Genomic DNA, 24444 nt, shown 5'->3' with positions numbered 1-24444 from the left:
TCGCCGCGCGTCCGGCCCCGCGCGCGATCGATCGCCCCTCGACGCGCACGCGCGACACCGCGACGCGCGCGCTTCGTCGCGATGTCCCGAGCGCTCGCGCGCATGTTCGAACCGTGGCTCGACGCGTTGTCCAAGTCGTACAAGGCGCAGGTCGGGAACGAACTCCGAAAAGTTGGCCTGCGGTACGACGATCTCCTGGACGAGGGCCAAGATCTGGACGTCGGTGAGGCGCTGAAACGGCTGACGCCGGAGGCGCGGGACATGCGGGCGCAGCGGTTGAAGCGCGCGATTGATCTCTCGATGAAGCACGCGTATTTGTCCAAGGAAGAGCAGGCGCTGCAGACGCCGTTTGATTTTTATCTGACGCCGATCGTGGCGCAGGTGAAGCGGGAGCGCGCGGAGCGCGCGGCGCTGGGCCAAGGACAGCCGTATAACAGACAGATCCCGTAGACGATTGGTTGGTACGAAACGAATCGCGTTTTAGGTTTCATCGGTGTAAATATTTTAGACGTTCGCTTCACGTCGATGGGCGCGTACGCGGCGCGCGCGCGTCGAGCGAGAGGGGGTCGAGTGACGGAGCGACACGCTCACGTCTCGGCGACGTGCGCCTTTTGGGCGTAGTACGCCGATTCGCTCTTCACTTTTCGTGCGTTGCGAGCCTCGAACTCGGCGCGATTTTCCATGATTCGCTTCGCCACGGTGAGCACCGAGCAGTCGTGTTCGCGATCAACACGGCGGAACACGCCGCGCTTCATCGCGAGCGCGTTGACATCTTCGCCGCCGATCAAGTATTCGTCCTCGTCTTCGGCGACAACGACGGCGACGTTGAACGTGGTCAATAAATCGTGCGTAATCTTCATCGGAGCGCCGATGACGACCTCATCCGCGTATCGGCAGGCTAAAACGCTCAGTGCGCGCTCCTTTTCGTTGAGCACCGGATGGTCCGCGCCGCGTCTCGATCGAACCTCGGCGTCGGCGTGCACACCCACGAGCACGAAGTCCCCGAGCGTCTTGGCGCGCCGTAACAGATCGATGTGACCACGGTTGAACACGTCAAATGCGCCGTGGACGTACACGACCTTGGCGTCCGCCGGAATGGCGCGCGTCGTTCCAAACTGCGCGATGCGCGAGCTCGTCGTACAAAACGTAGCCTCCTTTTCTTCCTCCTTTACCTCCTCCCCAGCCGCTCGAGCGCCCATGCGAAGCAACCGCCCTACGATATCCGTCGTGCTCACCCCCTCCGTGCGTTTGATCTCCTTATATTTCCCTATTCTCTTTGGGTACGCGTACGCGTCCGTCCCGTCCGGCAGCAGACACGGGTCGTCGCCGTGCACGACGTAATCCACACCGTGCTTCTCGAACAACTCATCCGTGAACTCATCCGTAACCTCATACGGTACGTCCTCAATAACATCGTCCACCCACTTACACGCGCGCACCATCTCCAATCGCTCTACCTCGTCGCACACCGGCGGTCCTTTGCACCGACGAATCTCCGCGTCGTTCACCACGCCCACCAACAACACGTCCCCGCACGCCCGCGCCTGCCTCAGCGCGTTCGCGTGTCCGTAGTGCATCGTGTCGAAGCACCCATCCATGTACACCACCGTTTTACGCCTCGTCTCCGTCGTCGAGACGCGCGGCGTCTCGGCTGCGGCTTTGTCATCACGAATACTTTCATCACCGCCCGCTCGACCTTTTTGCGCGTCATCGCCGACGCTTCGACGTTCACCGACGCGATCGACCAATGTCTTCGCGAGCGCGCCGACGAGGGCGCCGAGCACGAGCGTCGGCGGGGACATCGCGCGCGTCAGTCACTGACGCGCGCATCGCTTTTCGACGTATTTATACATTCGTCCTCGATGCCCGCGCGCGCCGCCGAACCGCGCGCGGCGTCGGCGAACGCGACGCCCGATGACGCCACGAACGATGTCGACGAACTTCGTGACGTCTCACCGAGCGAGGCGTACGGGTTCGCGTCGATGTGTCTCACCGCGGTTGGATTCGCGCTCTGGTTATTCTGCCTCTTCGCTTCCGACGACGCGCTCGAGCGCCTCGGCGCGCCGTCGGGGAAAGCGGCGAAGCACTACGCGCGGGTGTTTCCCATCTGGCTCATCGCCGCGTGCATTTACGCGCTCCTGGGGTACGAGTGTTTGAATCTGATGGCGACGCCGGCAGATTTCGACGAGCGCTTCGGGCAACGGGCCGCCGACCGCTCGGAGTACGTGTTGGATGAAGCGGACGACGAACATTTCGAGCCGTTCCCGAAGGAAGCGACGCACGTCGTGCCGCTGTTTCGCGATATCGTGCAGTACGAGATCACGCGTAGGATGTTTAAGCGACGAGAGTTTGAGGCGGCGGAGGAGGAAGAACGCGCGAGGAGAAGCGAGGAGACGCCTGGACGGCGCACGCGGTCGAGGTCGCGGCGCGCCTCCTGAGTGAACGCGATGGTATTGTTTCTCTCGCGCGCGTGTGTGTTAGAGTATCGTAGAATCGTAGCTCATCGAGCGAACGTCCCGTCGTCCCGCGCGCCGTCCCGTCGTCCCGCGCGCGGGTAATCCTCACACGTTCACTCGCGCTTCGCTCTTCGTCTCGCCATGTCCGCGCGCACTGCGCGCGCGTCGATGTCCTGCGCGCCGTCGACGTCGTCGTCGCCACTCGCTCGCTCGCACGCGACGCACCGCGAGAGAGCGACGCGAGTGAAGATGCGAGCGTTCCCGGCGTGGAATCCATTCATAAACGTCCCCGAGGACCCGAATCGCATGTCCAGCGTCGATAAGCAGCGAGCCGACGCGAGCGACGGAATATTAGGCGCCGACGACGCCGTGCGATCGATGCGAGACGCGAACGAGCTGAGGTTGGGGATATCGCGACCGGACGCGTACTTTGAGGACATGGGCGTGCGGTTCGATTTCGATGGCTGCGTAAAGCGCGAGAGTCGGGATTTCGAGGCGTTGAATCAGCTCTTCGTCAGCGTCGGGTTCAGCGCTCGGGCGAGGGAGAAGTTGGAGAAGGCGGTGGATAACTCGCACGCGGCGATATGGGCGACGACGACGAGGAACAGTCGGTTCGCTCGTGCGGGACAAGTCGTCGGGTTCGCTCGGGCGACGAGCGACGGGACGTTCACTGCGACGATATGGGACGTCGCGGTGTCGCCTGCGTGGCAAAGGCACGGCATCGGTCGAGGGTTGATGGAGCGTCTGGTCGAACGCGTCTTGGATGAGGAAATCTGCAACGTCGGACTCTACTCGGAGGGTCGAGTGGTCAAAATGTATGAAACGATGGGCTTCCGAGAAAAGGTGTTCGACAAACGTGTCGTCGCTATGCAGTTTAGGTACGACTCAGCGCCGTATGGATGATGTAGAGTCTCTTAGATCTCAATACAACGTATTCATCGAGTCTGTCGCGACGCCCGCGCGCGTCACTTTCCCTTGCTCTTCGCCTGAAGTTCCGCCCTGGATTGATACGCGACGAGCGCGAGCGCGGCAAGAACGGCGCAGAACTTATCGTACGCCCCCTCCGCCAAGAGCGTGAATCCCAAGAAGGATAACAAAAGCAAAACCATGGTGTACGTCGTCGCGCGCTGCGTCTCCTCAAGCGTCGCCTGCATCCTCTTATCCACCGCCTCCGCCTCCGCCTCCGCCGCTCGCGCCTTCATATCCGCCAGCGATCCCGGCGCGGGCGCGTCCTCGCGTCTTCGCGTTCCCCTACCGCGCCCTAACAACTCCTCCGCCAGGTCTTCAATTTCTCGCTTCACTCGCGCGTTCCTCTCCCTCGCCGCCTGCGCCTCGTCCGCCAACGCCGCCAACTCCGCATCGAGCTCACCCGCGATCATCCCAAGCTCTAACGAATTCCGATCCTTCGCCACCCCCGCCTCGGCGTCGATGTTCGTCTTGCTCGCGTCGCCCAGCTCGCGAATCTCCTCCTTCTTCGCATCCAATTCCTTCTCCGCCCGATAAATCTTCCCTCGCAGCCGCAACTCCACCTCCAGCTCCTCTCGCACGCTCGCGTCACCCCCCGTCGCCGACGTCATCGCGTCCACGGCCCGTCGCAGCGCGTCCGCCGACGTCACCGCGTCGTCGTTCCCGTCGTCATTCCCGTCACCGTTCGCGTCGTCATCCTTCCCGAGTCCACGCGCGCGCGCCCGCGTCCGCGGCCCCGACCGCGCGTGCGCGCGCGCGCGCGGCCCCGGTCGCGTCTGCGCGCGCGCGCGCGTCGGTCGCGCGTGCGCGCGCGCGCGAAGCATCGCACGGCGTCGGCGTGTGAAGTTACGGCGTCGATGCGGTCGACGCGCGCGCGCGACACACCGCGCGCGCGCGATGTCCGCGCGTCCGATGTGGCGGAGCGCCGCGACGTCGGCGTGCGTCATGGCGATCGGTGACGCGGTGTGTCAACGCGCGGGGACGAGGGACGAGGGAATGGATGGGACGACGCGGATGCGAGAGGACGCATCGCTCGCGACGACGACGACGACGACGACGACGACGACGGCGACGACGTCGACGACGGCGAGGGCGGCGTCGACGACGGCGTCGCGCGCGCGTGCATCGTGGGCGTCGACGACGACGTCGGTGCTGGGATTCGAACACGACGCGACGCGCACGGCGAGGTTTTTCGCCGTCGGCGCGACGGTGCACGGACCGTTCTTTCACTACGCGTTCAAGGAGCTCGAACGGCGCGTGGGCGGCGGAACGTGCGCGCGAACGGTGGTGAAGAAGGTTGCGATCGGACACACGATGTTGTTCCCGTCGTACACGGTGTTATTCTTTGTCGCGATGGCGTATTTGGAGGGATGGGAGGCGCCGGCGACGCGCGCGAGAGAGCAGCTCGAGGAGAAGTTTGTGGACACGATTCTCGCGGGAACGATGTTCTGGCCGTTCGCGAACGCGGTGAATTTCGCGTACGTGCCGACAAAGTGGCGCATATTGGCTTTGAACGTGGCCGGGGTGGCGTGGAACGCGTACATGTCGCACGTGGTGAACGCAAACTCGGCGCCGCTCGACCGAGGCGCCGACGGCGCAATCGTCGTCGCCAGCGCGCGGGAGAAGGCTCGATAGGCAGACATGCATGACATAGTTCGTATTGATATTCATAGTATTCATAGTCGTAGTCAAAACTCGTCGCGCGCGTCGTCGCGTCCACGGCCGCGTCGAGCCGCGTCCTCTTCGGTGAAATAAATAATCTCTGGCTTATCCACATCCGCACCCATCGACGCATGATGCAGAGCCGCGTGAGATTGACCAAACCTCTCGCGCGATGCGCGCGCGCGTTCAGCGCTCAGCCGTCGCCCTTCGACGCCACCGGCGACGCCGTGGACGCGCTGAGAAACGAACTCACCAAAACCTGCGACGAGGTTGTGGCGGCCGGCAAAAAATTAAACTGGGTCTTCTTAGGCGCCCCCGGCGTGGGAAAAGGGACGTACGCGTCGAGAGTGGCGAAACAAATGAAGATCCCGCACGTGTCCATGGGTGATTTAGTCCGCGCGGAGATCAAGGGGGAGACGGCGATCGGAAAGGAGATGCGCGCGCTCGCGGCGGCGGGCGCGCTCGTCCCGGATGAGACGGTGTTGGAAATTTTGAGGTTGCGAATCGAAAAGGGGAAGAAAGACGGCGAAAGAGGGTTCTTGCTCGATGGGTTCCCGCGAACGGTGCCGCAGGCGGAACGGTTGAACGACATGGTGGAGGTGACGTCGGCGCTGAACCTGACGCTTCGCGAGGACATCTTGGTCGAAAAATGTTGCGGACGACGCGAGTGCGGGGAGTGCGGCAAGGCGTTTAACATCGCGGTAATTCGAAGCGAAAAAGAAGGTGAGCCCACGATCGTGATGCCGCCCCTGAACCCGCCCGAGGCGTGTCTTGGAAAGATGACGCAACGTGCGGACGATACGGAGGACGTCGTCCGCGCGCGCCTGGACGTGTACAAGAAAGCGACGATCCCAGTCGAGGAGTACTACCGAAATAAAGGTCTTCTGAGCGAATTCCCAATCATGGGGGGGATTCCCGAGACGACGCCGATGCTTCTTAAGCACATCATCGACATCCTTCGTCGACGGTGACTGCGTCCCGGTTGTCGGGTAAAATCCTCACTCGCCGCCTCCTCCAAGATCTTCTCGACATGGACGTCATGAACCCGAAAGAACCGATGGAGTTCGTGTGTATGGCGTGCGACGACGCGCGGTGTCACTTCAAGCCGCTTCACGCGCACCGTCGCCCGCTCGGCGACCGGGACGTCTTGATCACGTTAAAGTTTTGCGGCGTGTGTCACTCCGATTTGCACAATGCCGGTGGGCATATGGCGGGCGTGATGGGTCCGCCGAAGTATCCTTTTGTTCCAGGTCACGAGCTCGCGGGCATTGTTGTCGCCGTCGGGTCCGCGGTGACGATGTTTAGCGTTGGCGACCGCGCCGGAGTCGGATGCATCGTCGACTCCTGCTTGAAGTGCGTGAAGTGCGAAGCCGGGGAAGAGCAGATGTGCGTGAATAAGATGACGGGAACGTATGGTAGCGATGATAAACACGGACGCGCCGCAACGTGGCCGCCTGGGGGGCAAACCTTGGGCGGGTACGCGACGTTTCATGTCGTCGACGAACGGTTTGGCGTGAAAATCCCAGCGACGTATCCGCTCGAAGCGGCGGGACCGGTTATGTGCGCTGGTGTGACGATGTACGATCCGATGAAGCGATACGGTGTGAAGCGAGGGAGTAAGGTTGGAATCGTCGGTCTCGGGGGTCTAGGTGTCATGGGTGCGAAGATCGCTCGAGCGCTGGGCGCCGAGGTCACCGTTATCAGTCGAAGCGCCACGAAAGAGACGCTGGCACTTCGATGTGGCGCCACCAACTTCGTGTGCTCCGAGGACAAAGAGGACATGCGTCGAGCGCGTGGGACGCTGGATCTGATACTGAATACCGTTCCCATCGCGCACGACTACTTTCGTTTCCAAAAGTTGCTGAAGCACTCCGGCGGCGAGGACGGGCAGCGAGCAAAACAGGTCATTCTCGGTTTGCACTCGGGATTGGCCACGGGAATGGTCGCTCTGGGGTTGAAGGGGAAGAAGACACCGCTCGCCGCATCGGGGATAGGTGGAATTAGGGCGACACAAGAGGTCATGGACTTGTGCGCTGCGCACGACATCGTTCCCGAGTATCGCGTCGTGCCCGTCTCCCAGCTAACCGAGATTTACGAGGAGCTCGACTCCGGTAATGACAGCGGCATTAGATACGTACTCGACATCGCGTCTATGGCCCAAGCCGTGAAGGAAGGAAACGAAGAATCTCTTTGCACGTCCGGACCGCCGCAGCTTTCTCCGAGTCGCAGCTCGCTCAACGGACAAGGAATCATCGGAGAAATCGCTAAGCTATTTTGCTGCTGCTACATTTGCTAAGTTTGTTCGTGCTAGCTATAGCTTTCTAATAGCCATCATAGCAATGCCTACACTCGTTGCCACTCCTAAAGCGCGAGACACCCGATTTAAAGAAGACAACTTCTTGTCGCTCGACTTGCGCGTTGCGCAGCCGTCATCCATGGATAAAAGCTTCCGAGCCGAGGTGACGCCTAGGTTATTTTCTAATTGTGACGACGCTACGCCTGCATAGAACACTTTGTAATCATGCGGGAGCTTCTTCAACGATTCCATCGCCGAATCGATCAATTTCATCGCTTCAGCCGCGGGTACGGGATCGGCGTTGCCGTACAAATCCTTTGACGGATACATCTCCGTAGGAAGATGTCTGTAGAAAACGTTGACCGCGATGGAAGGACCCTGCAGTGCGGTGACATGATGTGCCCAAAGAGCCGGGATGTACAACACATCTCCCGGTTGTAAAATTACCTCCAGAGCTGCTTCTCTTGCGCGAGCGAATCGAGGAAACGTCTCTGGATCGTGCGAGTCGATATCTCGAACGATCGACGACGACCCCTCGAGGTAGAGATCACCAGAGACAGATGGAGGGAACAAAAAAACGCGTTTCTCCCCGTGGAGTTGAATTAGCATGTTATCCATGGCGTCGTAGTGCGTCCACAGCTGAAGACCGCCACTGCTCACGCGAATGACCGAGCTGAAGTAGTTTTCCTCCCCTCCCCAAAGTTCTGTCGGTAACTTTAAGTCGTGCTCAAGGCATGGAAATTGACGAATCGCGTGCGCGGGTTCTTTTCGTGGGTTTTCACCGATGCTTCGCAGGTAATAAAAGCGTTCGCCGCCGTCATTGGCAACCTTGTCTAGGAGTTCGCCGAACGGCATCACCTGGTACGTGAAATTTTTTCGCACAAAGTCCAGTTTCGGATCTTGACTCACGTGCACGCTCACAGCCTTGTCTGGAAGCCCCTCGAGCTTGGACAAATACTGCGGCGTCCAAGTCCACGGTGCCTGACCAATGTCCAGTCCACTGAGTACGATAGGCACTCGTTTCGTGGCCACAGATTTAATGAAATGTTGCGCATCTGGGCGGTGGAGGCGATCTACACGTGACTTGGCAGCCAAAGGAGTCTTGCCAGTAGTCAAACCGGAACCGTTTCGCGCTGGCGACACGGTACCGACGGCGCCTTCATCGCGACGCGTCACTCTACTAGTGCATCTCACATCGCAAACGACATGACGAATGCGAGGTCCGTACCACTTGACACGCTCAAGGTGCTCGACGACAACATCCCAATCGTCACGCCCATTGGCGGTCGCGAGTGCCTTCAACTCTGCGACGAGACGCTCAGTCCACTCCTCTTCTTCACCACTGTTTACATTCGAGTGCACGTGGAGTACCCCGCCTTGAGGTTTCAGCGCTTTCAACGCCGTCTCCCACGACATTTCGGCGTGCGGAAGCAAACCGAGCAGCACTCTGTCCGCCACTCCTATCGGAGCAACGCGTCTATTGTCCCCCTCCAAGACCTCACATTTCGATTCCAATCCATTCACGCGAAGATTATAGCGCAACGCCTCGCAACTATTGGGGTTCCATTCGCACGCGTACACCTTGGCTGCACCCGCATTCTTTAGTAGTTGCAACGTGTAGTACCCGATGCCGGCGAATAAATCGACGATGGTTTCACCGTCTGCGCCGATGTTGGCCATCCTTTGCTTCTCGGTCCCGTTACCGCTGCTAAACATCACCTTTGTTACGTCCAAACCGTACGTTACACCTAACTCTTTAGTTTCGACCCATCCGTCGGCGTCCCGTGGGTACATCATGACTGCGCGTGACTCTCTCTTTGGACCTTGGCTCACCGGAGCTTGACGCGCGACACGCGTCACCCCGAGGACGCGTGCGACCATTCCGTACAGATCATCCTGGAATGATTTGAACTCATTCGCCGAAAATGCCTGCGCGGGGACGAGGACTAAGTCTCCAAACTTTTCCCACCGGGTCGACACCTCTTGCACCAAGCTCTCCCTGAGGCCTCGCGCGTGAAGCATCGCGGACAGCTCTTGTTTCATCTGAGTCACGGGATTCTGTGTCTGTTTCTTCTGCGCCAGTATCAAACCACCGTTCGTGGCGCCGTCATCATTTCTTAACTTCGCATCGCCGCGTTCGATCGCGAGCAGGACGAACTTCTCGTCGTCCGACGATGCGTCCGCGTTGTCCACCAAAGCTGCGACCGATTTCACCGGCAAGACAACGCTCTCGACATCTCCGTTCGATGCCTTCAGCATCGCCGCTTTGCGAGTTAAGTCCAACCATTTACATCGCTTGAGTGCGTCTTTTACCGCCTTAGCGCTCTCCTTCTTCACCTCTAAACACATCTTTGTCGCAACCGCTCCCCCATCGGCGTCCTCGTCCTCGCCCGCCGCCTTCTTCGCACACATCTCCCGGAAAGCCTCCCGAAACCGTTCCATCCTCGCCGCATTGACGTGAAACTTTTCATTCGCCACGCGCACCAAGATCTCGATCGCGTCGTCCGCGCACACGCGCGCGCCGTCCACCACGACGGGCGCCTCCATGCGAAGCTGGCATCGAACCGAGCACACCACGCGCTTCTCGCACGCCGTGATCCCGCTCTCTCGATACCCGCACTCGCGCGCCATTCGCACGAACGCCGCCCCACGCTCCAAATCCCTCGCCTCCACGGCCAATATAAACGGTTCGAACCGCAACACCAGCGTCGGGCGTTCGCTTCGCTCGCCGTCGCCGCCGTCGCCGTCGTCCGCGTCCGCGCCCTCGTGCGCGCGCAGCGCCTCGATCACCTCCCGCGCGTTCGCCGGATCGTGCGAGACGTACGCCCACGTCCCTCCCTTCCGCTCCTCTCGCGCGTCCACCGAAGAGCGATCGGCGAACACGCTCACCCGTCCGCTACAACTACTCGTGGTAAAAAAGTCCTCACTCGCGCAAATCTCTCGCACCAACGCCGCGCACCGCGCGTCGACGCGCCCCGCGCGACTTCGATCCCCCCCGCCCTCCGCGTCATCCGCGGCCGACGCTAACTCACGCGTGATCGCCCGCTTTCGCCCGTCGAACGTCCCCGTCGTCGCCATCGCGCACGGTCCGACCGCGTCGCCCGCGTCCGCGTCCTCACGCCGTCCCCCGCGCGCGCCCGCGCCCGTCGTCCGCGTCGCGCGACGCGCGTATTTTCACCCAATCCTCCGCGTCGCCCGCGCGCGCGAGAGCGCGGTCGCGCGCGCGAGAGCGCGCGTCGGTCGGTCGCGTTAGGGTTCACCGCGCCCGCGCATCGCGTCCACGCGCATTCATTCGCGGCAATCACCGACCGGTCGTCGCGCACGCGCGTTCTCGCGTTCGACGGACGGGCGCGACGCGGGGCGGCGATCGCGCGCGCGCGATCGACGCGGCGCGGGGGACGATGTCGACGTCGGGGGCGAACGCGCTGGGCGCGCACGCGTACGCGCGATTGCGATTCGATGACGTCTCGGAGCGCGCGGTGGCGCATCTCGCGAGCGCGCTGCAGTGGCATCGGGGCAGCGCGTTCGAGGGACAGTTTCTGGCGCAGAGTGAAGCGAGAGCGGGTGCGTTCGGGGCGGGCGGAGAGGCGAAGGGGGTGATCGAGAGAGGAATTTTCGTCGCGCGCGATCGACGACGCGCGCGCGCGCGGGGGGGTTCAAGACGCTCGCGCGCGTCGAACGTTGACTGACGATGGAACGCGATGGTGTCAAATGGTGCAGGTATGGGATGCGCGCCGCCGCACGTGGCGCTCGTCTCTGGTCTGGACGGAACCGGTTTAGGCGGGAAGGAGATCACGGAGACGCTTCGCGCGGTCGCGTCGGCGCACGGACCAGCGAGCGGGAGGGTGCTACCGAAGTGTAAAGTGATGCAAAATGGGTGTGTGTTGGTCGGGATCGATTGTCCGGGATCGTTGGAGATCGCACGGGCGCTGAGCTCGGCGCTCCCGGGAGCGGATCCGTATTACGCCAACCAAAGACCGGATCAGCAGCTCATGACGCTCGGGAGGTTCGCCGGCACGGACGCCGCGGGCTTCGCCGCGTGGTTATCGGAGTCACTCGCGGGACAGCGCACGCTGCTCCCGGAGCTCAGATGCGTGAGCGTGCAGCTCAGCGAAGAGGCGCATCCGTTTCCGAATCCACAAATCGCGCTCACGGGTATGAGCGCGCGGAGTGGTGGGGATATGGGCGGTCTGGGCGCGGGGCTTGGATCTGGTGTCGGCTTGGGATTGAACCTCGGCGTAGGTCTTGGCTTGAGTGGCGGGTTTGGTGGCTTGGGTGGCGCGTCGTATGCAAACGACTTCGGTGTCGGCGCCCCGACGGGTGCGGCAACGAGCACGTTTGGGTCAACGTTGAGTGAAACGCCAGCTCCCGCGCCGATGCCGGCGCCGCCGATGCCAAGTACGCCGCCTCCGCGGCGTGCGGCGGTGATGCCCGCAGCGCCTCCTTCGTACGCGAGTGCGATCGGCGCGGCTAAGGTGCCACCGCAGCCACCGGCCGGTACAGCGCCTACGCCGACGATTGCAATGTCTCCTCCCAAGCCTCCGGGAGGTTCATTCGCGCAGCGCGCGGCCGTGGGAGCTAGCTCGCAGTCTGCGCATATTGCGGCCGCGCCTGGTAACAACGCGCAAGTGCAAACCCCGGAACAGCTTCTCAGCACGTTTCAGTCGCTCACTGCGGGAGCGGAGGGTTCTGGCGTCCTGTGCACCGGCCCCACGAGTGGGTATGCGCTTCGTCCGCAAAACACGGTCGCTTGGTCTCAGCGCTTGGCGCCCTTGGTGAGTTTATTGCAAACGACGCTCAAGAACGTCGGCCCGGCTCGTTTCTTGGCCATGTTAGACCGAGTTGCGAATCCATACGGCACGAGTATTGCCGCCGAACTCGGAGCGAGGTTGAGTAAGGGTGCTCGTTTGGACATTGTGCAGGACACGAACCTTTTGGCAGATCTTGATAACACGCCCGTTGTGGCGGCAAACCAAGGCGCGCACGTTCGCATTGTTTGTACGCCGGTTAACCAGTCCGTGGTGGGCGCGATCGGCCACAGCAACACTGCGAGCTGCGTCGTTGTTGGCACTGTGAAGGATCGCGGTGTCGATCAGGCAAGTGGTTTGTTGCGCTTCGTTCCGTTGGCTCTCCACCTGGAGCCCATCGCGAACGTCTCGCCGCCGAGTGGGTCACCGTATATCATGCTCACCTTCGCTTGGATCGGTCTTCGAAGTGCCGCTCCGACTCCGACGCCGGCACCGGCAAGCGCCATTGTTCGTCGGCCGGGTGACTGGACGTGCGCACGCTGCTCGGCGCATAACTTTGCGAGTCGGTCGGCGTGCCATAAGTGTAAACGGGATAAGGCCGCAGCTGCGGATAGTGAGGGTGTTAGTGTCGGTTTATCGCCGACCGAGAGCAAAGCGAGCTCGGAGGCGGGCGGCCCTGGCGCCGGAAGTTTCCGCGCTGGGGACTGGATCTGCAAGAGCTGCGGCGCTCACTGCTTCGCCTCAAGAACGTCCTGCTTCAAGTGTGAATACCACAAGATGGGCGACGAGGATCCGCCTCCGCCGTCTGAAGGTACTCGCGGATCTGGCGCGAATCCGGACAACTTCAGGAGCGGCGATTGGATCTGCAGCAACTGTAGCTCTCACAACTTTGCCTCTCGCGTGTCTTGTTTCAGGTGCACTCGTCCCGCGGACAAGGGATGAAAATGTTTTGAACGTCAGAGTCGGAATAATCAAAGAGAAAATTTGCTCAGTCTCACGAACGTCAAGAGAAAATGCGATACACGAGCCTGTATTGATGAATATGAGGATATCTCACAACAAACTCGCCTAACTAAACGTCGAACGTGTCGAACGCGCGCGAAGTCGCGAAGCCTACTTGTAGAATTCAAAGTCGTTGTCCGGTTTGCGCACGTTGATCTTGTACGCAACTTCAAAGTCTTTCGGCAGAACGACGTATCGGTTTTTACGCACCGCCTGCAAGCCCGCTTCCTGACAAATAGATCGAATATCTGCCGCGGAAATCTTGTCCGGTCGACTGACGTAATCCTCCAAGTCGACCTCGTCGCTGAGACTCATCTTGCCGACACACACTTGGAAAACCAAACGCTTCTGACGGCGGTCGGGGTGCGGGCATTCGATCTTACGATCGAGACGTCCTGGGCGCAAGAGCGCCGGGTCGAGCGTGTCCGCGCGATTCGTCGCCATTATCACCTTGACGTTCACGGACTGATCGAAACCATCCATTTGGTTCAAGAGCTCCATAAGGATGCGTTGCACCTCGCGATCCGCCCCGGTATGCGCGTCGAAACGAGCGGTGGCGATGGAATCGACCTCGTCGATGAAAATAATCGCCGGCGCGTTCTCTTTCGCTAATCTGAAGACATCTCTGACCATGCGTGGACCTTCACCGAGGTATTTTTGAACGAACTCGCTCCCGACGACGCGAATGAAAGCCGCCGTCGTGTGGTGCGCCACCGCCTTGGCCAACATCGTCTTACCCGTACCTGGCGGGCCGTACAACAAAACCCCGCGAGGTGGGTCGATCCCGATCTGACGATACAAGTCAAAATGCGTCAACGGAAGCTCCACTGCCTCGCGAATCTCTTGCTTTTGCACGTCGGCGCCCCCAATGTCGCTATACTTGACGTCTGGTCTCTCCGCGTCGCTCAGTAAAGAAATCGAAGAGTCCGCCTCGGGTGGTAAAATCTCCACCAACGCGTTGGAGTGCCTGTGCAGCGCCACTGAGCTCGACGGCTTCAACAGCTCACGATTCAGCGTGGACAAAATTCGCACGTAATAGTTTGACCCGGTGGTCGAGCTCACGATGCCCGTCTCCGCGTCCACCATCTCCAAAAACTGTCCAATCACCAGCGGCACGCTTTGAATCCGCTTCACCTCCTCCTGCGCCCTCAAGAGCTCAATCTTCAAATTCTTCTGCTCATCCTTGATGTACTCTTCCTGGATCTCGATCAACTCGAGCTCGCGCGTGAGCTGCTTCACGCGCGCGTACAGATCCCCCTCCGACTGGTCCCTCGTCGTCGTCCCTCCCTCGTTCCTCAACGCCTACGTCGCGAGCGACACAAAACCCATCGTCAATCATCTCCACCTCCACACCGACGCTCGTACCGCGCCCGAGTACCCGTCACGACCGCGACGATCATCAAAACGCCACGAGCTCGTTCGAGATCACATCCCCCCCGCTTCCGTCGCTTCGGCCCGTTCGTTCGCGCGCCGTCGCGTTCGCTCGCTCGCGCGCGCACCGTGGTCATCGTCGCCGTCATCGCCGTCGCCATCGTCGTCGCCGCGCGCGCGCTCGAGTGCGGCGTCGCGTCCGTCGCGCGCGTCCGTGTCTCTCGTGTACATAAAAAGTCACACGTTTTGGTTTCGTGTCCACAGACGCGCGCGCGCGAGCGTCTGGCGCGCCCCGATCGACGGCGCGCGCGCGCGCGGACGTGCGCGCGAACGCGGGGCGTCGTCGATCGCTCGGCACGGTGCCGTGGACGGTGCGACGACGCGAGTGTTCGCTTCAACGGCGAGCGATTGGTTGCGATTCGCATGAATTCGTTGACGGAGACGCTCGCTCGGGCGACGCTGCGCGGGAGCGACGGTGGAGCGTTCCCGAAGAGCGCGAAGGCTGTGGATTTTCCGTTGGTCGCTGGATTTTACCTCGAAAAGGCGCCGAGTGATGATGAGATTAAGACATTCGTGGACGCGCTCGAGGCGTTTCCGGAATTGCGTTCGGCGGCGACGCCGAGAGACTCGAAGAGCGTGAAAAATTTGAGGCATCTGCGGTGGGAATGCGTGGAGGACGTTGGTAACGTCAAGGCGATGCGGCGGTTCAAGCGTGTGGAGGTGGAGACGGCGAAGGAGTTATCAAAGGTATTCGACGACGCGATGCTCGAGCAGTTCGATACGAGCGCGCCGTTGTGGGACTGCGTCATCGTGACGAGAAAAAAAGGCGTGAGTTCGGTGTGGGACGACGATCAGACGGGATATCCCGAACCGCCCGTAGTTTTGGTCCGAGTAAGTCACGCGATCGGAGACGGAATCGCTCTGGTGGACGTGTTGAAGCGCGTGTCCTCGGCGCTCGACGGCGGCGACGTGAAGTTGCTGTCGTTCAAGCGTCGCGCGCAGGCAACGAAGCGCTCGGTACTTGCCGCCATCTGGGCATTCATCACGTTTATATTTGTGTGTATGTACGGCGCTATGAAAGCCTTGCTCACCGCGGCGGGGCCTTACGACACGAAGACCACGTTCAAGGGATCGAGGCCGCCGTACGGTTTCTCCGGGAAGCGTCGCGTCGTAGTGTGCCCGCCAGTCGCTATCGACGACATCAAGGCGATTAAGAATGTGAGTGGGTGTACCGTGAACGATATTGTCGTCGCTGCGCTTGCGGGAGCGATTCAGGCGTACCACGCGAAGGTTGGGGACAAGAGCGCGACTAAAAATCCGTTCTTGCGCTCGGCCACGCCGTACGCGTTCCCGGAACGCGTCACGGGCGCGCTCACAAACTCTTGGACTTTCGTCTCCTTGACGTTTCCTATGGGCGTCATGAGTGCGACCACTCGCCTTCAAAAGGCAAAGAAGACATGTGATTTTATGAAGCGCTCGCCCGAACCGTACGTTACGCGTTGGCTCAACAAGTTTGTCAACGCGGCGGGTCCAGACGTGCAACGCAAAGTCGTCTTTGATTACATGTCGCGTCACAGCATGGTGTTCACTAACGTTCCGGGACCCACGGAAACGATCGTGCTCATGGGATCTCGCGTACGAGATATCGTTTTCGCGTGCGCCAACCTCGTCAATCAGGTGAGCGTCGTGAGTTATTCAGGGAGTTTGCGATTGACGCTCGTCGTTGACCCGGACGCGACGCCGGACGCGCAATACATCGGTGACATGTTTAAGAACGAGATTGAGTGCTTGCGCAAAGAAGTGCTATAGGTGTACATTGTACATATCAATACAAGAGCTGAGAAATGTTAGTAATTTACGTTCTTACGCGCCGACTAGCAGCGCTTTGACATGCGCAGTGACGCACTTTGCAAAACCGTCCCTACCGAGTGTGACCTCAGCGACCGATCCGTCCTTCGCGACGTTCATGTTCATCAGATGCCCATATCCTCCCTCGAGAATGGAAACGACGCGTCCATCGCACACGTTTGCAACACCCAAGAGCGCTCGTGTCATGTCTGCGTAATCTTCTGGGCGAAGATTGACTCCCTGATGACGCGTGTTTCGCTTTGCGTCCACGCCGAGATTGCCGACATCAGATGCGGCTGCGTCGAACCCGGCGGAGACGACGATGAGCTCGGGACCAAACGCTCGGAGCGCTGGAATCAAACGCTCGCGAAATGCTTTCATCCATTCTAACCGGCCGCCCGCACTAGGCGGTTGATGATCCGTCGACGGTTGCTGGGACGAACCGTTCTTCGTGTGCACGGGCGCATCGTCGGAACCTTCGCTGTACCGCTTCGTCTTCTTACGAGCACGCTCGCCCGTCTCTCCATTCGCTGTCGCGTTCAAGCCCTTCGCGAGCCACATCGGTGGAACGACTACGTTGACAATGTTGTTCACGACGTCATCGACCACTCCCGTGCCCGGGTAAAAGTTAATGCCGCTACTCGAACCGTCGTCGGCCAAGTGAATAGACGTGAAGAATAAATCAGCCGATCTGTGACGATGGTAATCTTCGCGCGCACGCTGCTTCGTGAGCCAGTGTCGCGCGATTTCCTCCGTTCCATTGCCGTGATGCACGTCGAAATCAACCACCGCGACGCGCATGCAGTTGCGTTCCTCGATGGCGTGCAGAGCACCTGCAATGATACGACAAATCGACGTACGCGTTAGTCTCCGAACTCTTCTAGTAAATGTACCGCCCGTATCTGTCAGCAAAGACGAGCTCTGTTCTCGCTGTCATAGAAGGCGGTCGTCAATGTAGGACGTCCATCATGGCGCAATGAGCACTTTTACGCTCACCGGCATCGCGTGAGATGTCCTAGTGGAGATCGCGATCGCATACGTACCTATCATCGCATTATTCAAGATGCTGAAACCACTCGATGGTGCACCTTCTGTAGCACCCTCAGTTCCTGCGTGATGCCCCGGCGGACGGCAACAGACGAAAGCGTTTCTATTCTTACCGTCCATGACTCGATCGATGGCGTGAATGACCCCACCGGCTGCTCTGAGAGCCGCTTGGAGCGTGCCGGGAGAGAAAAACGTGTCGCTATTCTCTGGATCCTTTTGCAACTTTTCCGGCACGCCTTTTTGATTTTGACAGTACGGCGTAAACGCGATCGGCGTATGTCCAACATTTGAGCTCAACTCGGCGAGCACGCGCACGTACGCCTCCGAATGCGCCCGGAGAATATCGTGCGGCTCAGCGAGACCAAAATCCGTCGTCTCATCAAACTCTTCTTGTGCAAGCTCGCCCTTATGCATCACTCGTCGAAGCTCTTCGAAAATCGCGACTATACGCTCAGGACTTTCTTGATGCGGCTTGAATGAGACGTGCTCCTCGCAATCGGGATGTGACAAGAGGGCCAAACGAAGCGAGGGGACGCGCCTAAAAAGCTCCCGTCGAAGCTCCAACTTCGCCGATTGACTCTGTCGTTGCATTTTCGCGCCGAGAACGCTGACGAGATCGCGTCCGCGACCGTCTCGCGCCATGGGATTGGCGTTGCCTGACTCCAGCAGCGCTCGCACGACGGCCATTTGCCCGTACTCAGCGGCGACGAGAAGCGGCGTCGAGCCGTCTTCCGCGCGCACCCGCTCGATCCCTTTCGACGCCAACATCATGATCTCGATCGCCTTGACGTGACCGAACTGACACGCCCAATGCACGGGCGCGAAACCGTTTGACATCATCCTCGGATCGGCGCCCGCGTCGATCAATATCCGCACCATCTCCTCGCACGTCTCCGAGTCGTCAAGCGCGCACGCCACCACCAACGCCGTGTCCCCGCGTTCGTTCCTCTGATCCACTCTCGGAGCCCTGATCATCCACGCCTCGCGCGAGCCCTGATCTATCAACGTCTGCAGCGGTTCCTTCGGCGGCGGCCACGTCTCCCCAACCGCCGTCCGCGCCTCCGCCCGTCCGCCGCCCACCAACCGCGTCACCTCCTCTCGATCCCCCCTCGCCACCGCCGCGTGCAACGGCATCCCACCCGCGGTCATCACCGGCGTCTCGCATCTCGTTCGCTCGATCTCGTGTTCCAGCGCGTCCGCGAACGTCTCTCCCGCGCCTCGCTCCGGCTCCGTCGTCTCCCGCGGCGTCTCGGTTCGCACGCGCAGCGCCCGCGGCGTCGTCCGCGGCGTCGCGTCCACGACCGATTGTGTTCTCTCCGCGTCGTCGTCCCGCGCGTGCGTCCCACTCGACGCGTGCGCGAGCACGGCGTCGAGTTCACTCATCGCGCGTTTGGATTCCAATCGATGCGATTCCAATCGATGGATTCCAATCCAATCCACGTCCTGCCGTTCGCCGCGCGGCGTCGAGCGAGGACGTCGTGACCAATCGCGCGCGCGGGTGCGTTCGGACGCGACGTCGAGGCGAAGACGCGCGCGTGTGACGCGCGTGAGGGGTCATCACTTTGTGGTGGCGGTCGGGACGGGCGGGCGGGACGCGCGAGGCGTCGAACGCGCGACGGACGCGGGACGACGCGCGATGAAAGAATACCACGCGTCACACGGTTAGAATCTACGTACACGACGACGTGTGGATGTTTTCGGTGAGCGGGCGACGACGGGCGAGGCGCTCGGCGTCGACGCGCTTGGACGGATCCGCCGCGCGCTTGCGCGGCGTCGCCTCCGTCGCGGGCGCGAATGCGAGAGATGATCCCACGGTGACGCGCGCGATATCTGGAGCGTCCGCGTCGACGACGCGACCGAGCGCCCGCGTAATGGCGGAATCCATCGCGGGCGCCGGTCTCGACGGGCGATGGAACCGTCGCGGCTTCGCGGCGGCATCGCAGAGGCGCCACAGCCGAACGCACCCGTCGTCGGCGCACGACGCCAAGCCGTCGACGCGACCGGACCAGTGTACGCAACCGACGCCCGCAGTGTGCCCTTCGAGTTCGATCGAACGTTCGTCTGGACGATCGACGTTCCACACGTGCACGTTGTTGTCGAGCGAACCGCACGCCACGCGCGCGCCGTCAGGAGAAAAGCTCGGCTTGACGTAATACGACGTCGAGATGTGCCCGATGAAATGTCGAGATGGTTTCCCACTCGGATCATTCGCGTCGAACATAGCCATGTGATTATCGACGTACGAGACGACGACGCGCGATGAGGTTGGATCGACGGCGATCCCTGAGATGCCGCGCGGTTTCGTCGACGATCCGCTCGTACCGAGGCCAGAGAATCGAACGCCCACGCCGCAGTCGTAAAAAGACCCGCGCACGTACTCATCCTCCGCGGCGTCGCGAAGAACGCCGATGGCGCTCTTCATCTGGCGCAAATCCCAAGTTTTCACCAATCCATCCGACCCACCGGAGCTCAAGACGACGTCGCCCGTGTTGTCGAACGCCACAGACGTGACGCTGTGCAGACACGCGCGTCGGCGTCCGCTAGTCGCGCCGGGGAGCCTGTGCGCGTAATCCACCGTCGCCACGCGCTCCAAATCACAAGTAACGCCCTGACGCGCGTCGAACACCAAGAGCCGACCGTCCCTACCGCCGGTCGCGAACACATCCGGCGACGTCGGCCGCGTCGCCACCGCCTTGACGCAAGACGTGTGCCCGTCGTCGCACGCCGACACCACCTTCATCGTACCCGCATCGTAGCACGCCACACCGCGATCTGCACTGGCTGTGATCAACCGCAAATCGTCCGACGTCCACGCGACGTCGTAAATCGCGTTATCGTGCGCGCTGAATTCCCACATCGCTTCGTATCCGGCGCCCGTCTCGCCCGCGCGCGGAAGCGCGCGCGTCGCGTCCAACACCCGCACGTCCCCTCCCTCGTCCCCGATCGCCACCATCGTTCCACCTCGCAAATTATTAAACTTCACCACGTACGGTAACCCGATCTCACCGAGCGCGTCGACGCACGCGTACGTCCCGCTTCCCGCCCGTCCGCCGGCGCTTTCAAACGCGCCTCCCGCGCCGCCGAAGCCATCGCGCGCGCACCGCGTGCCGAGCCATCCACCGAGCGCGAACGCGTCGAAGAACCCCTGGCGCCCGCTTCGCCGCCCTCGAGGTCCGTCGTACGCGCACGCGCGAGACGTGACGAACGCTCTGGACGAACGCGTGGCGTGGATTTCAAATTTCATAAATCCATCACCTTCGTCTCTCCCGCTCGTCGACGCCGCGCCGTCGCGTCGCGAGGACGCGCGCGTCGACGCCGGCATGCGCGCGCGCGCCTTCGCGCGCGACGCCCGTCGGAAAACGTCGCGCGTCGCGCTGTGCGGCGCGGTGAAATTCAAAAAGCAAAACGACAGCTGCGGCGAAACGACGCCGCACACGTCGACGCGTCCGTCATGGACGCCGCGATCGCCGATCTCAGGGAGCGATTTAAGCTTCCGAGCGACACGTCGAGCGCGGCGCTCGAGCGCGCGCTGCGCGAACTCGCCGTGCGAAGAGGAAGTCCGACGAGCGAAGCGCGAATTGATGATTTTCATTCTCGTTTCGATCGCGACGACGTCCGCGCGGACGATGCGCGCGCGCGGCGCGCGGGGGCGAGCGACGTGGGTGACGTCACACCGGGTGTGGTCGGTGCGAAGACGTCGCGCGGCGAGACGGCGTCGGAAGCGGTGAAGATGAAGAATCACGCGGCGCGCGGGACGGCTGCGCGCGGGCTCGACGCGCGCGTGGATCGCGCGAAAGAGTTGGAATCGCTCGCCTCGGTGGCGCGCGAGGACGCGCGAATGGCTCAAAGAGAGTGGCGGCGCTGAAGTTGGAGGTGCGCGCGCGGGAGGGGAAGATTAAGATGTTGGAGGAGGAACGGGACGCGTGGCGCGCGAGAGCGAGAGCGGCGACGCACGAACGCGTGGCGGCGACGATTCGAGCGACGACGACGACGCGCGAGGGGGAGAGAGACCAAGTCGGGAAAATTCCGAAAGATTCATCCGCGGCGTTGGCGAAGTGTTGGGGAACGTTGAGCGAACGCGCGGGTAACGGGAGCTCCTCGGCGGATGTGTTATTGCTCATGCGCGAGTACAAGCGCGCGAGGAGAGAACGAACGCGAGCGTTCGAGCGAATCGCCGAGCTCGAGGGCGAACTCGCGAGAGCGCGAGAGGACGTACTCGTCATGGAGAAACGTGAGCGGAAAACTCTGCGCACGCGCGCGACGGCGGAGGCGATCATGGATGAAGAGGCGGACGAAAAGTTGACTCTCCGATCGAAACTGAAGGAGACGCTTGAGGAGCGCGCCGCGCTCGTCGTCACCGTGGAGACGCAGCGCGATGAAATCGATGAGCTCAAGAAAGCCGAGCGTCGTACGCGTGAGGAAGTCGTGCGACTCGAGAAGGAACTCGTACGCGGGCGCTCGAATCGGGACAAACTGCGGTCTTCGCTTCGGGATTTGGAACGTATCGAGCGCGAGAGCGCCGAGCGTGGCGCACGCCTCGCGCACGTCGAGGCCGAGTGTGATTTCCTCGCACAAATGGTTCGAGAGATGCGTCGCGCATCAGGGTCGTCTGGACCGGAGTTTATGCGCGCTGCTGAACGTGCGTTACTCGTCGGTTCATCCGCCTCGCCCGCGCGCTCGCCGCCGCCCGAGCCGCGAGCGACGTCGAGCGCGTCCGAGGAAGACGACGATCGAGACGGTTACGGCACCCCGAACGAGGCGTCCACCGTTGACATCGACGACGGTCGTCTCACCGACGATGACTTCCCGTCACCGCCGATTTCCAACATCACCCGGAGATTCGCCTCGACGCCCGACTCTGCGGCGTCCGCGTCCTCCGTCGCGTTTGCGTTTGGCGACACACCGCGTCGCGCTTGATGTGCGTCTCGCGACTCACTCGGGCGGTCGTAGGTGTGTGTCGAGGTAAGCACACGACATCGCGGGCGCCTCTGAGGAATCACCGGCGCACCGGCGCGATGAAACATCCAAAGCTTCCGACTTTTACTTTTCGAGCGAGTTCGGTGGAGCACGGGGAAACGGCCGCGTCGTTGCTCGTGAAGCGCGGTGCGGACGCTCGAGCGGTTGAAGAGATGCTCCTGCGTCATCCGGAGGTGAACGCGTACGATTGTGCGACGGAGATCGCGCCCAGGATGTCGTACTTGGAGTTTTTGGAGCGCGGCGGCGAGCTCGGGAGTGAGACGGCGGCGGCGTTGGCGCTGAGGCAACCCGGGATTTTGGAGCGGAAGTACGAGACGGTGTACGAGTGCTTCGATAAAGCGTACATCGCGGTGAACAAGCCGTTCGCGGTGCGTTTGGACACCCCGCGAGGTTGGACGGAGAGCGACGCGGATGGAAACGTGACGGAGAAGAAGCGGTTCGAGCCGAGATGGGAGGGCGACGCGAGCTGTGAGGACTGGTTGAACGCGACGTATCCGAATATGCATCATCGGTTTTGTCATCAGTTGGACACGGCGACGAGCGGGGTGATTCTAACGGCGCACACCAAATCTGCGGCGGCGGCGGCGGCGAAGCTCTTCAGGGATCGCAAGGCGAAGAAGACGTACCTCGCCGTGGTGTACGGATGGCCGGAGCGAGACGAGTGGACCACGACCGCCAAACTCGGTAAAGATCCAAACTGTCCGAAAGGATTCCGAGAACGCGTGGATGAGGAGGGTGGGAAGGCGAGCGAGACGCGATTCAAGGTGTTACGACGCGGCTACTGCACCCTGGACGGAGCGCATCGAGGGATCAAGGTGACTCTGTTGCAGTGTAAACCCGTGACGGGACGACGGCATCAGATTCGCGTGCACTTGCAGCACTCGGGCTTCCCCATCTTGGGTGACATCGCGTACTACTCCGGCGTCTCGGATTCGTTCAGAATGTTCCTGCACGCGTTGGAGCTCGTCATGCCGTTCCCAGATGAGACGCTCACGTTCAAGACGGATCCGCCTCTGGCGTTCGAGCTCGTCGTCTCCGCGGACCCTCCCATCGAGCAGCGCCAAATAAATTAAAGCTAGATAATATACGTAGATTGTAACAAAAGCTAGTGCGTTCGGAGTGTTTCGAGCTTCATCCCGAGTACCAGTCGAGGAAGAGCAAGCCGAACGTCGCGATGAACAGTATTATCGCGACGTATCGCTGCGCGTCGCCCTTCCGCTCGATGGTCTTCTTCATCTCGACGTTCCCCATCTCGAAGTGTCTCGAGCTCTCTACCGCATCGTGGTACAATGTCTCTATCTGTTGCGCCTGCGCCTGCACGTGCGTGGCGAACAACGAACTGAGCGCCGACATCTCCATTACGTTTTTCTCCGCCGTCCGCACCTGCTCCAACAACTGCGTCAACTCCTCCTCCAACCCATCTTGTCGCCGCACCGCCACCTGCGTCTGCTCACGCTCAATCCCCTCAACGCGCACGCTCTCCACCCCTCGCCGTTCCTCGCCGACGTCGTACGTCGCGATCAGCGCCGCCCGTCGTCTCTGACGTTCCCGCTCCGCCCGCGCCAGCGTCTCCTCGAATCGCCGCTCTCGCACCCCATCGAACGCCCGCGCCACCTCTCGCAATCGATCGCTCAGCGTCAACGCGATCCCGTGCAAGTGCGCCGCGCACTCTCCGCGTCCTAATCCACCGCTCGTCCTCGCCCGTTCGATCGCGTCTCTCGCCGCGCCGACGCATCGTTGACAATCCTCGATCGACGCCGCCGTCTCCGCCTCGAACGCGTCCCGCGTCGCCGCCGACGCGCGCGCGTACGACTGCCCGTGCGTGCGCACGTACGCCGCCGTCGCATCGAGCGCCGCGCGCGCCGCACGCGCGCGCGCGCGCACGATCGCACACATCGCCGCGCGCGCTTCATCTTTCGTCGACCGCTCTCTCGCTCGCGCGCGCGCCTCGGACGTCGACGCGCGCGCGCGCGCGCGCGCGCGAAAGTCCTCGGTGCGATCGCGCATCGTGGTCGCCGCGCGCGCGGTCGCGGCGACGAGTAAGGGGTGGATTCGCGGCGAGTTAAAAATA

General features: G+C 61.6%; 17 protein-coding genes across 17 annotated transcripts; 10 read left to right on the top strand and 7 right to left on the bottom strand.

The window, feature by feature from the left end:
* Window positions 1–81: 81 nt before the first annotated feature.
* Window positions 82–450, top strand: OT_ostta09g02410 (Cytochrome b-c1 complex subunit 7; the record flags this gene model as incomplete). Its single annotated transcript, XM_003081187.1, has 1 exon — window positions 82–450. One exon carries the CDS (start codon window positions 82–84, stop codon window positions 448–450), a length of 369 nt encoding a protein of 122 aa, XP_003081235.1.
* Window positions 451–587: 137 nt separating this feature from the next.
* Window positions 588–1802, bottom strand: OT_ostta09g02400 (Rossmann-like alpha/beta/alpha sandwich fold; the record flags this gene model as incomplete). The annotated part of the gene is made up of 1 exon (XM_022983355.1): window positions 588–1802. The coding sequence occupies one exon, from the start codon at window positions 1800–1802 to the stop codon at window positions 588–590; it is 1215 nt and encodes a 404-aa protein (XP_022839630.1).
* Window positions 1803–1862: 60 nt separating this feature from the next.
* OT_ostta09g02390 (PIG-P) lies at window positions 1863–2438 on the top strand (the record flags this gene model as incomplete). The annotated part of the gene is made up of 1 exon (XM_003081185.1): window positions 1863–2438. One exon carries the CDS (start codon window positions 1863–1865, stop codon window positions 2436–2438), a length of 576 nt encoding a protein of 191 aa, XP_003081233.1.
* Window positions 2439–2597: 159 nt separating this feature from the next.
* OT_ostta09g02380 (Acyl-CoA N-acyltransferase) lies at window positions 2598–3359 on the top strand (the record flags this gene model as incomplete). Its single annotated transcript, XM_022983354.1, has 1 exon — window positions 2598–3359. One exon carries the CDS (start codon window positions 2598–2600, stop codon window positions 3357–3359), a length of 762 nt encoding a protein of 253 aa, XP_022839629.1.
* Window positions 3360–3421: 62 nt separating this feature from the next.
* On the bottom strand, window positions 3422–4033 carry OT_ostta09g02370 (unnamed product; the record flags this gene model as incomplete). Its single annotated transcript, XM_003081183.2, has 1 exon — window positions 3422–4033. One exon carries the CDS (start codon window positions 4031–4033, stop codon window positions 3422–3424), a length of 612 nt encoding a protein of 203 aa, XP_003081231.2.
* Window positions 4034–4367: 334 nt separating this feature from the next.
* On the top strand, window positions 4368–5057 carry OT_ostta09g02365 (Mpv17/PMP22; the record flags this gene model as incomplete). The annotated part of the gene is made up of 1 exon (XM_003081182.2): window positions 4368–5057. The coding sequence occupies one exon, from the start codon at window positions 4368–4370 to the stop codon at window positions 5055–5057; it is 690 nt and encodes a 229-aa protein (XP_003081230.2).
* Window positions 5058–5215: 158 nt separating this feature from the next.
* OT_ostta09g02360 (Adenylate kinase) lies at window positions 5216–6055 on the top strand (the record flags this gene model as incomplete). Its single annotated transcript, XM_003081181.2, has 1 exon — window positions 5216–6055. One exon carries the CDS (start codon window positions 5216–5218, stop codon window positions 6053–6055), a length of 840 nt encoding a protein of 279 aa, XP_003081229.2.
* Window positions 6056–6114: 59 nt separating this feature from the next.
* Window positions 6115–7380, top strand: OT_ostta09g02350 (Alcohol dehydrogenase superfamily, zinc-type; the record flags this gene model as incomplete). Its single annotated transcript, XM_003081180.1, has 1 exon — window positions 6115–7380. The coding sequence occupies one exon, from the start codon at window positions 6115–6117 to the stop codon at window positions 7378–7380; it is 1266 nt and encodes a 421-aa protein (XP_003081228.1).
* A 15-nt stretch (window positions 7381–7395) lies between these two features.
* OT_ostta09g02340 (tRNA wybutosine-synthesizing protein) lies at window positions 7396–10458 on the bottom strand (the record flags this gene model as incomplete). Its single annotated transcript, XM_003081179.1, has 1 exon — window positions 7396–10458. One exon carries the CDS (start codon window positions 10456–10458, stop codon window positions 7396–7398), a length of 3063 nt encoding a protein of 1020 aa, XP_003081227.1.
* Window positions 10459–10781: 323 nt separating this feature from the next.
* Window positions 10782–13070, top strand: OT_ostta09g02330 (Zinc finger, RanBP2-type; the record flags this gene model as incomplete). Its single annotated transcript, XM_003081178.1, has 2 exons — window positions 10782–10944; window positions 11101–13070. 2 exons carry the CDS (start codon window positions 10782–10784, stop codon window positions 13068–13070), a joined length of 2133 nt encoding a protein of 710 aa, XP_003081226.1.
* A 171-nt stretch (window positions 13071–13241) lies between these two features.
* On the bottom strand, window positions 13242–14662 carry OT_ostta09g02320 (26S proteasome subunit P45; the record flags this gene model as incomplete). Its single annotated transcript, XM_022983353.1, has 2 exons — window positions 13242–14432; window positions 14630–14662. 2 exons carry the CDS (start codon window positions 14660–14662, stop codon window positions 13242–13244), a joined length of 1224 nt encoding a protein of 407 aa, XP_022839628.1.
* A 262-nt stretch (window positions 14663–14924) lies between these two features.
* Window positions 14925–16310, top strand: OT_ostta09g02310 (O-acyltransferase, WSD1, N-terminal; the record flags this gene model as incomplete). The annotated part of the gene is made up of 1 exon (XM_022983352.1): window positions 14925–16310. The coding sequence occupies one exon, from the start codon at window positions 14925–14927 to the stop codon at window positions 16308–16310; it is 1386 nt and encodes a 461-aa protein (XP_022839627.1).
* A 54-nt stretch (window positions 16311–16364) lies between these two features.
* On the bottom strand, window positions 16365–18779 carry OT_ostta09g02300 (Ankyrin repeat; the record flags this gene model as incomplete). Its single annotated transcript, XM_022983351.1, has 2 exons — window positions 16365–17182; window positions 17393–18779. The coding sequence occupies 2 exons, from the start codon at window positions 18777–18779 to the stop codon at window positions 16365–16367; spliced, it is 2205 nt and encodes a 734-aa protein (XP_022839626.1).
* Window positions 18780–19065: 286 nt separating this feature from the next.
* Window positions 19066–20718, bottom strand: OT_ostta09g02290 (G-protein beta WD-40 repeat; the record flags this gene model as incomplete). Its single annotated transcript, XM_022983350.1, has 1 exon — window positions 19066–20718. One exon carries the CDS (start codon window positions 20716–20718, stop codon window positions 19066–19068), a length of 1653 nt encoding a protein of 550 aa, XP_022839625.1.
* Window positions 20719–20847: 129 nt separating this feature from the next.
* OT_ostta09g02280 (Pseudouridine synthase, RsuA/RluB/C/D/E/F) lies at window positions 20848–22313 on the top strand (the record flags this gene model as incomplete). The annotated part of the gene is made up of 2 exons (XM_022983349.1): window positions 20848–21213; window positions 21264–22313. 2 exons carry the CDS (start codon window positions 20848–20850, stop codon window positions 22311–22313), a joined length of 1416 nt encoding a protein of 471 aa, XP_022839624.1.
* Window positions 22314–22411: 98 nt separating this feature from the next.
* Window positions 22412–23446, top strand: OT_ostta09g02275 (Pseudouridine synthase, RsuA/RluB/C/D/E/F; the record flags this gene model as incomplete). Its single annotated transcript, XM_003081170.2, has 1 exon — window positions 22412–23446. The coding sequence occupies one exon, from the start codon at window positions 22412–22414 to the stop codon at window positions 23444–23446; it is 1035 nt and encodes a 344-aa protein (XP_003081218.2).
* A 58-nt stretch (window positions 23447–23504) lies between these two features.
* OT_ostta09g02270 (unnamed product) lies at window positions 23505–24269 on the bottom strand (the record flags this gene model as incomplete). The annotated part of the gene is made up of 1 exon (XM_022983348.1): window positions 23505–24269. The coding sequence occupies one exon, from the start codon at window positions 24267–24269 to the stop codon at window positions 23505–23507; it is 765 nt and encodes a 254-aa protein (XP_022839623.1).
* Window positions 24270–24444: the final 175 nt, after the last annotated feature.

The sequence above is a fragment of the Ostreococcus tauri genome (assembly GCF_000214015.3).
Source record: "Ostreococcus tauri WGS project CAID00000000 data, contig chromosome 09, whole genome shotgun sequence".
Lineage (NCBI taxonomy): Eukaryota > Viridiplantae > Chlorophyta > Mamiellophyceae > Mamiellales > Bathycoccaceae > Ostreococcus > Ostreococcus tauri.
The sequence above is the reverse complement of the archived record's forward strand: the minus strand, read 5'-3'. Positions and strand labels throughout refer to the sequence as shown.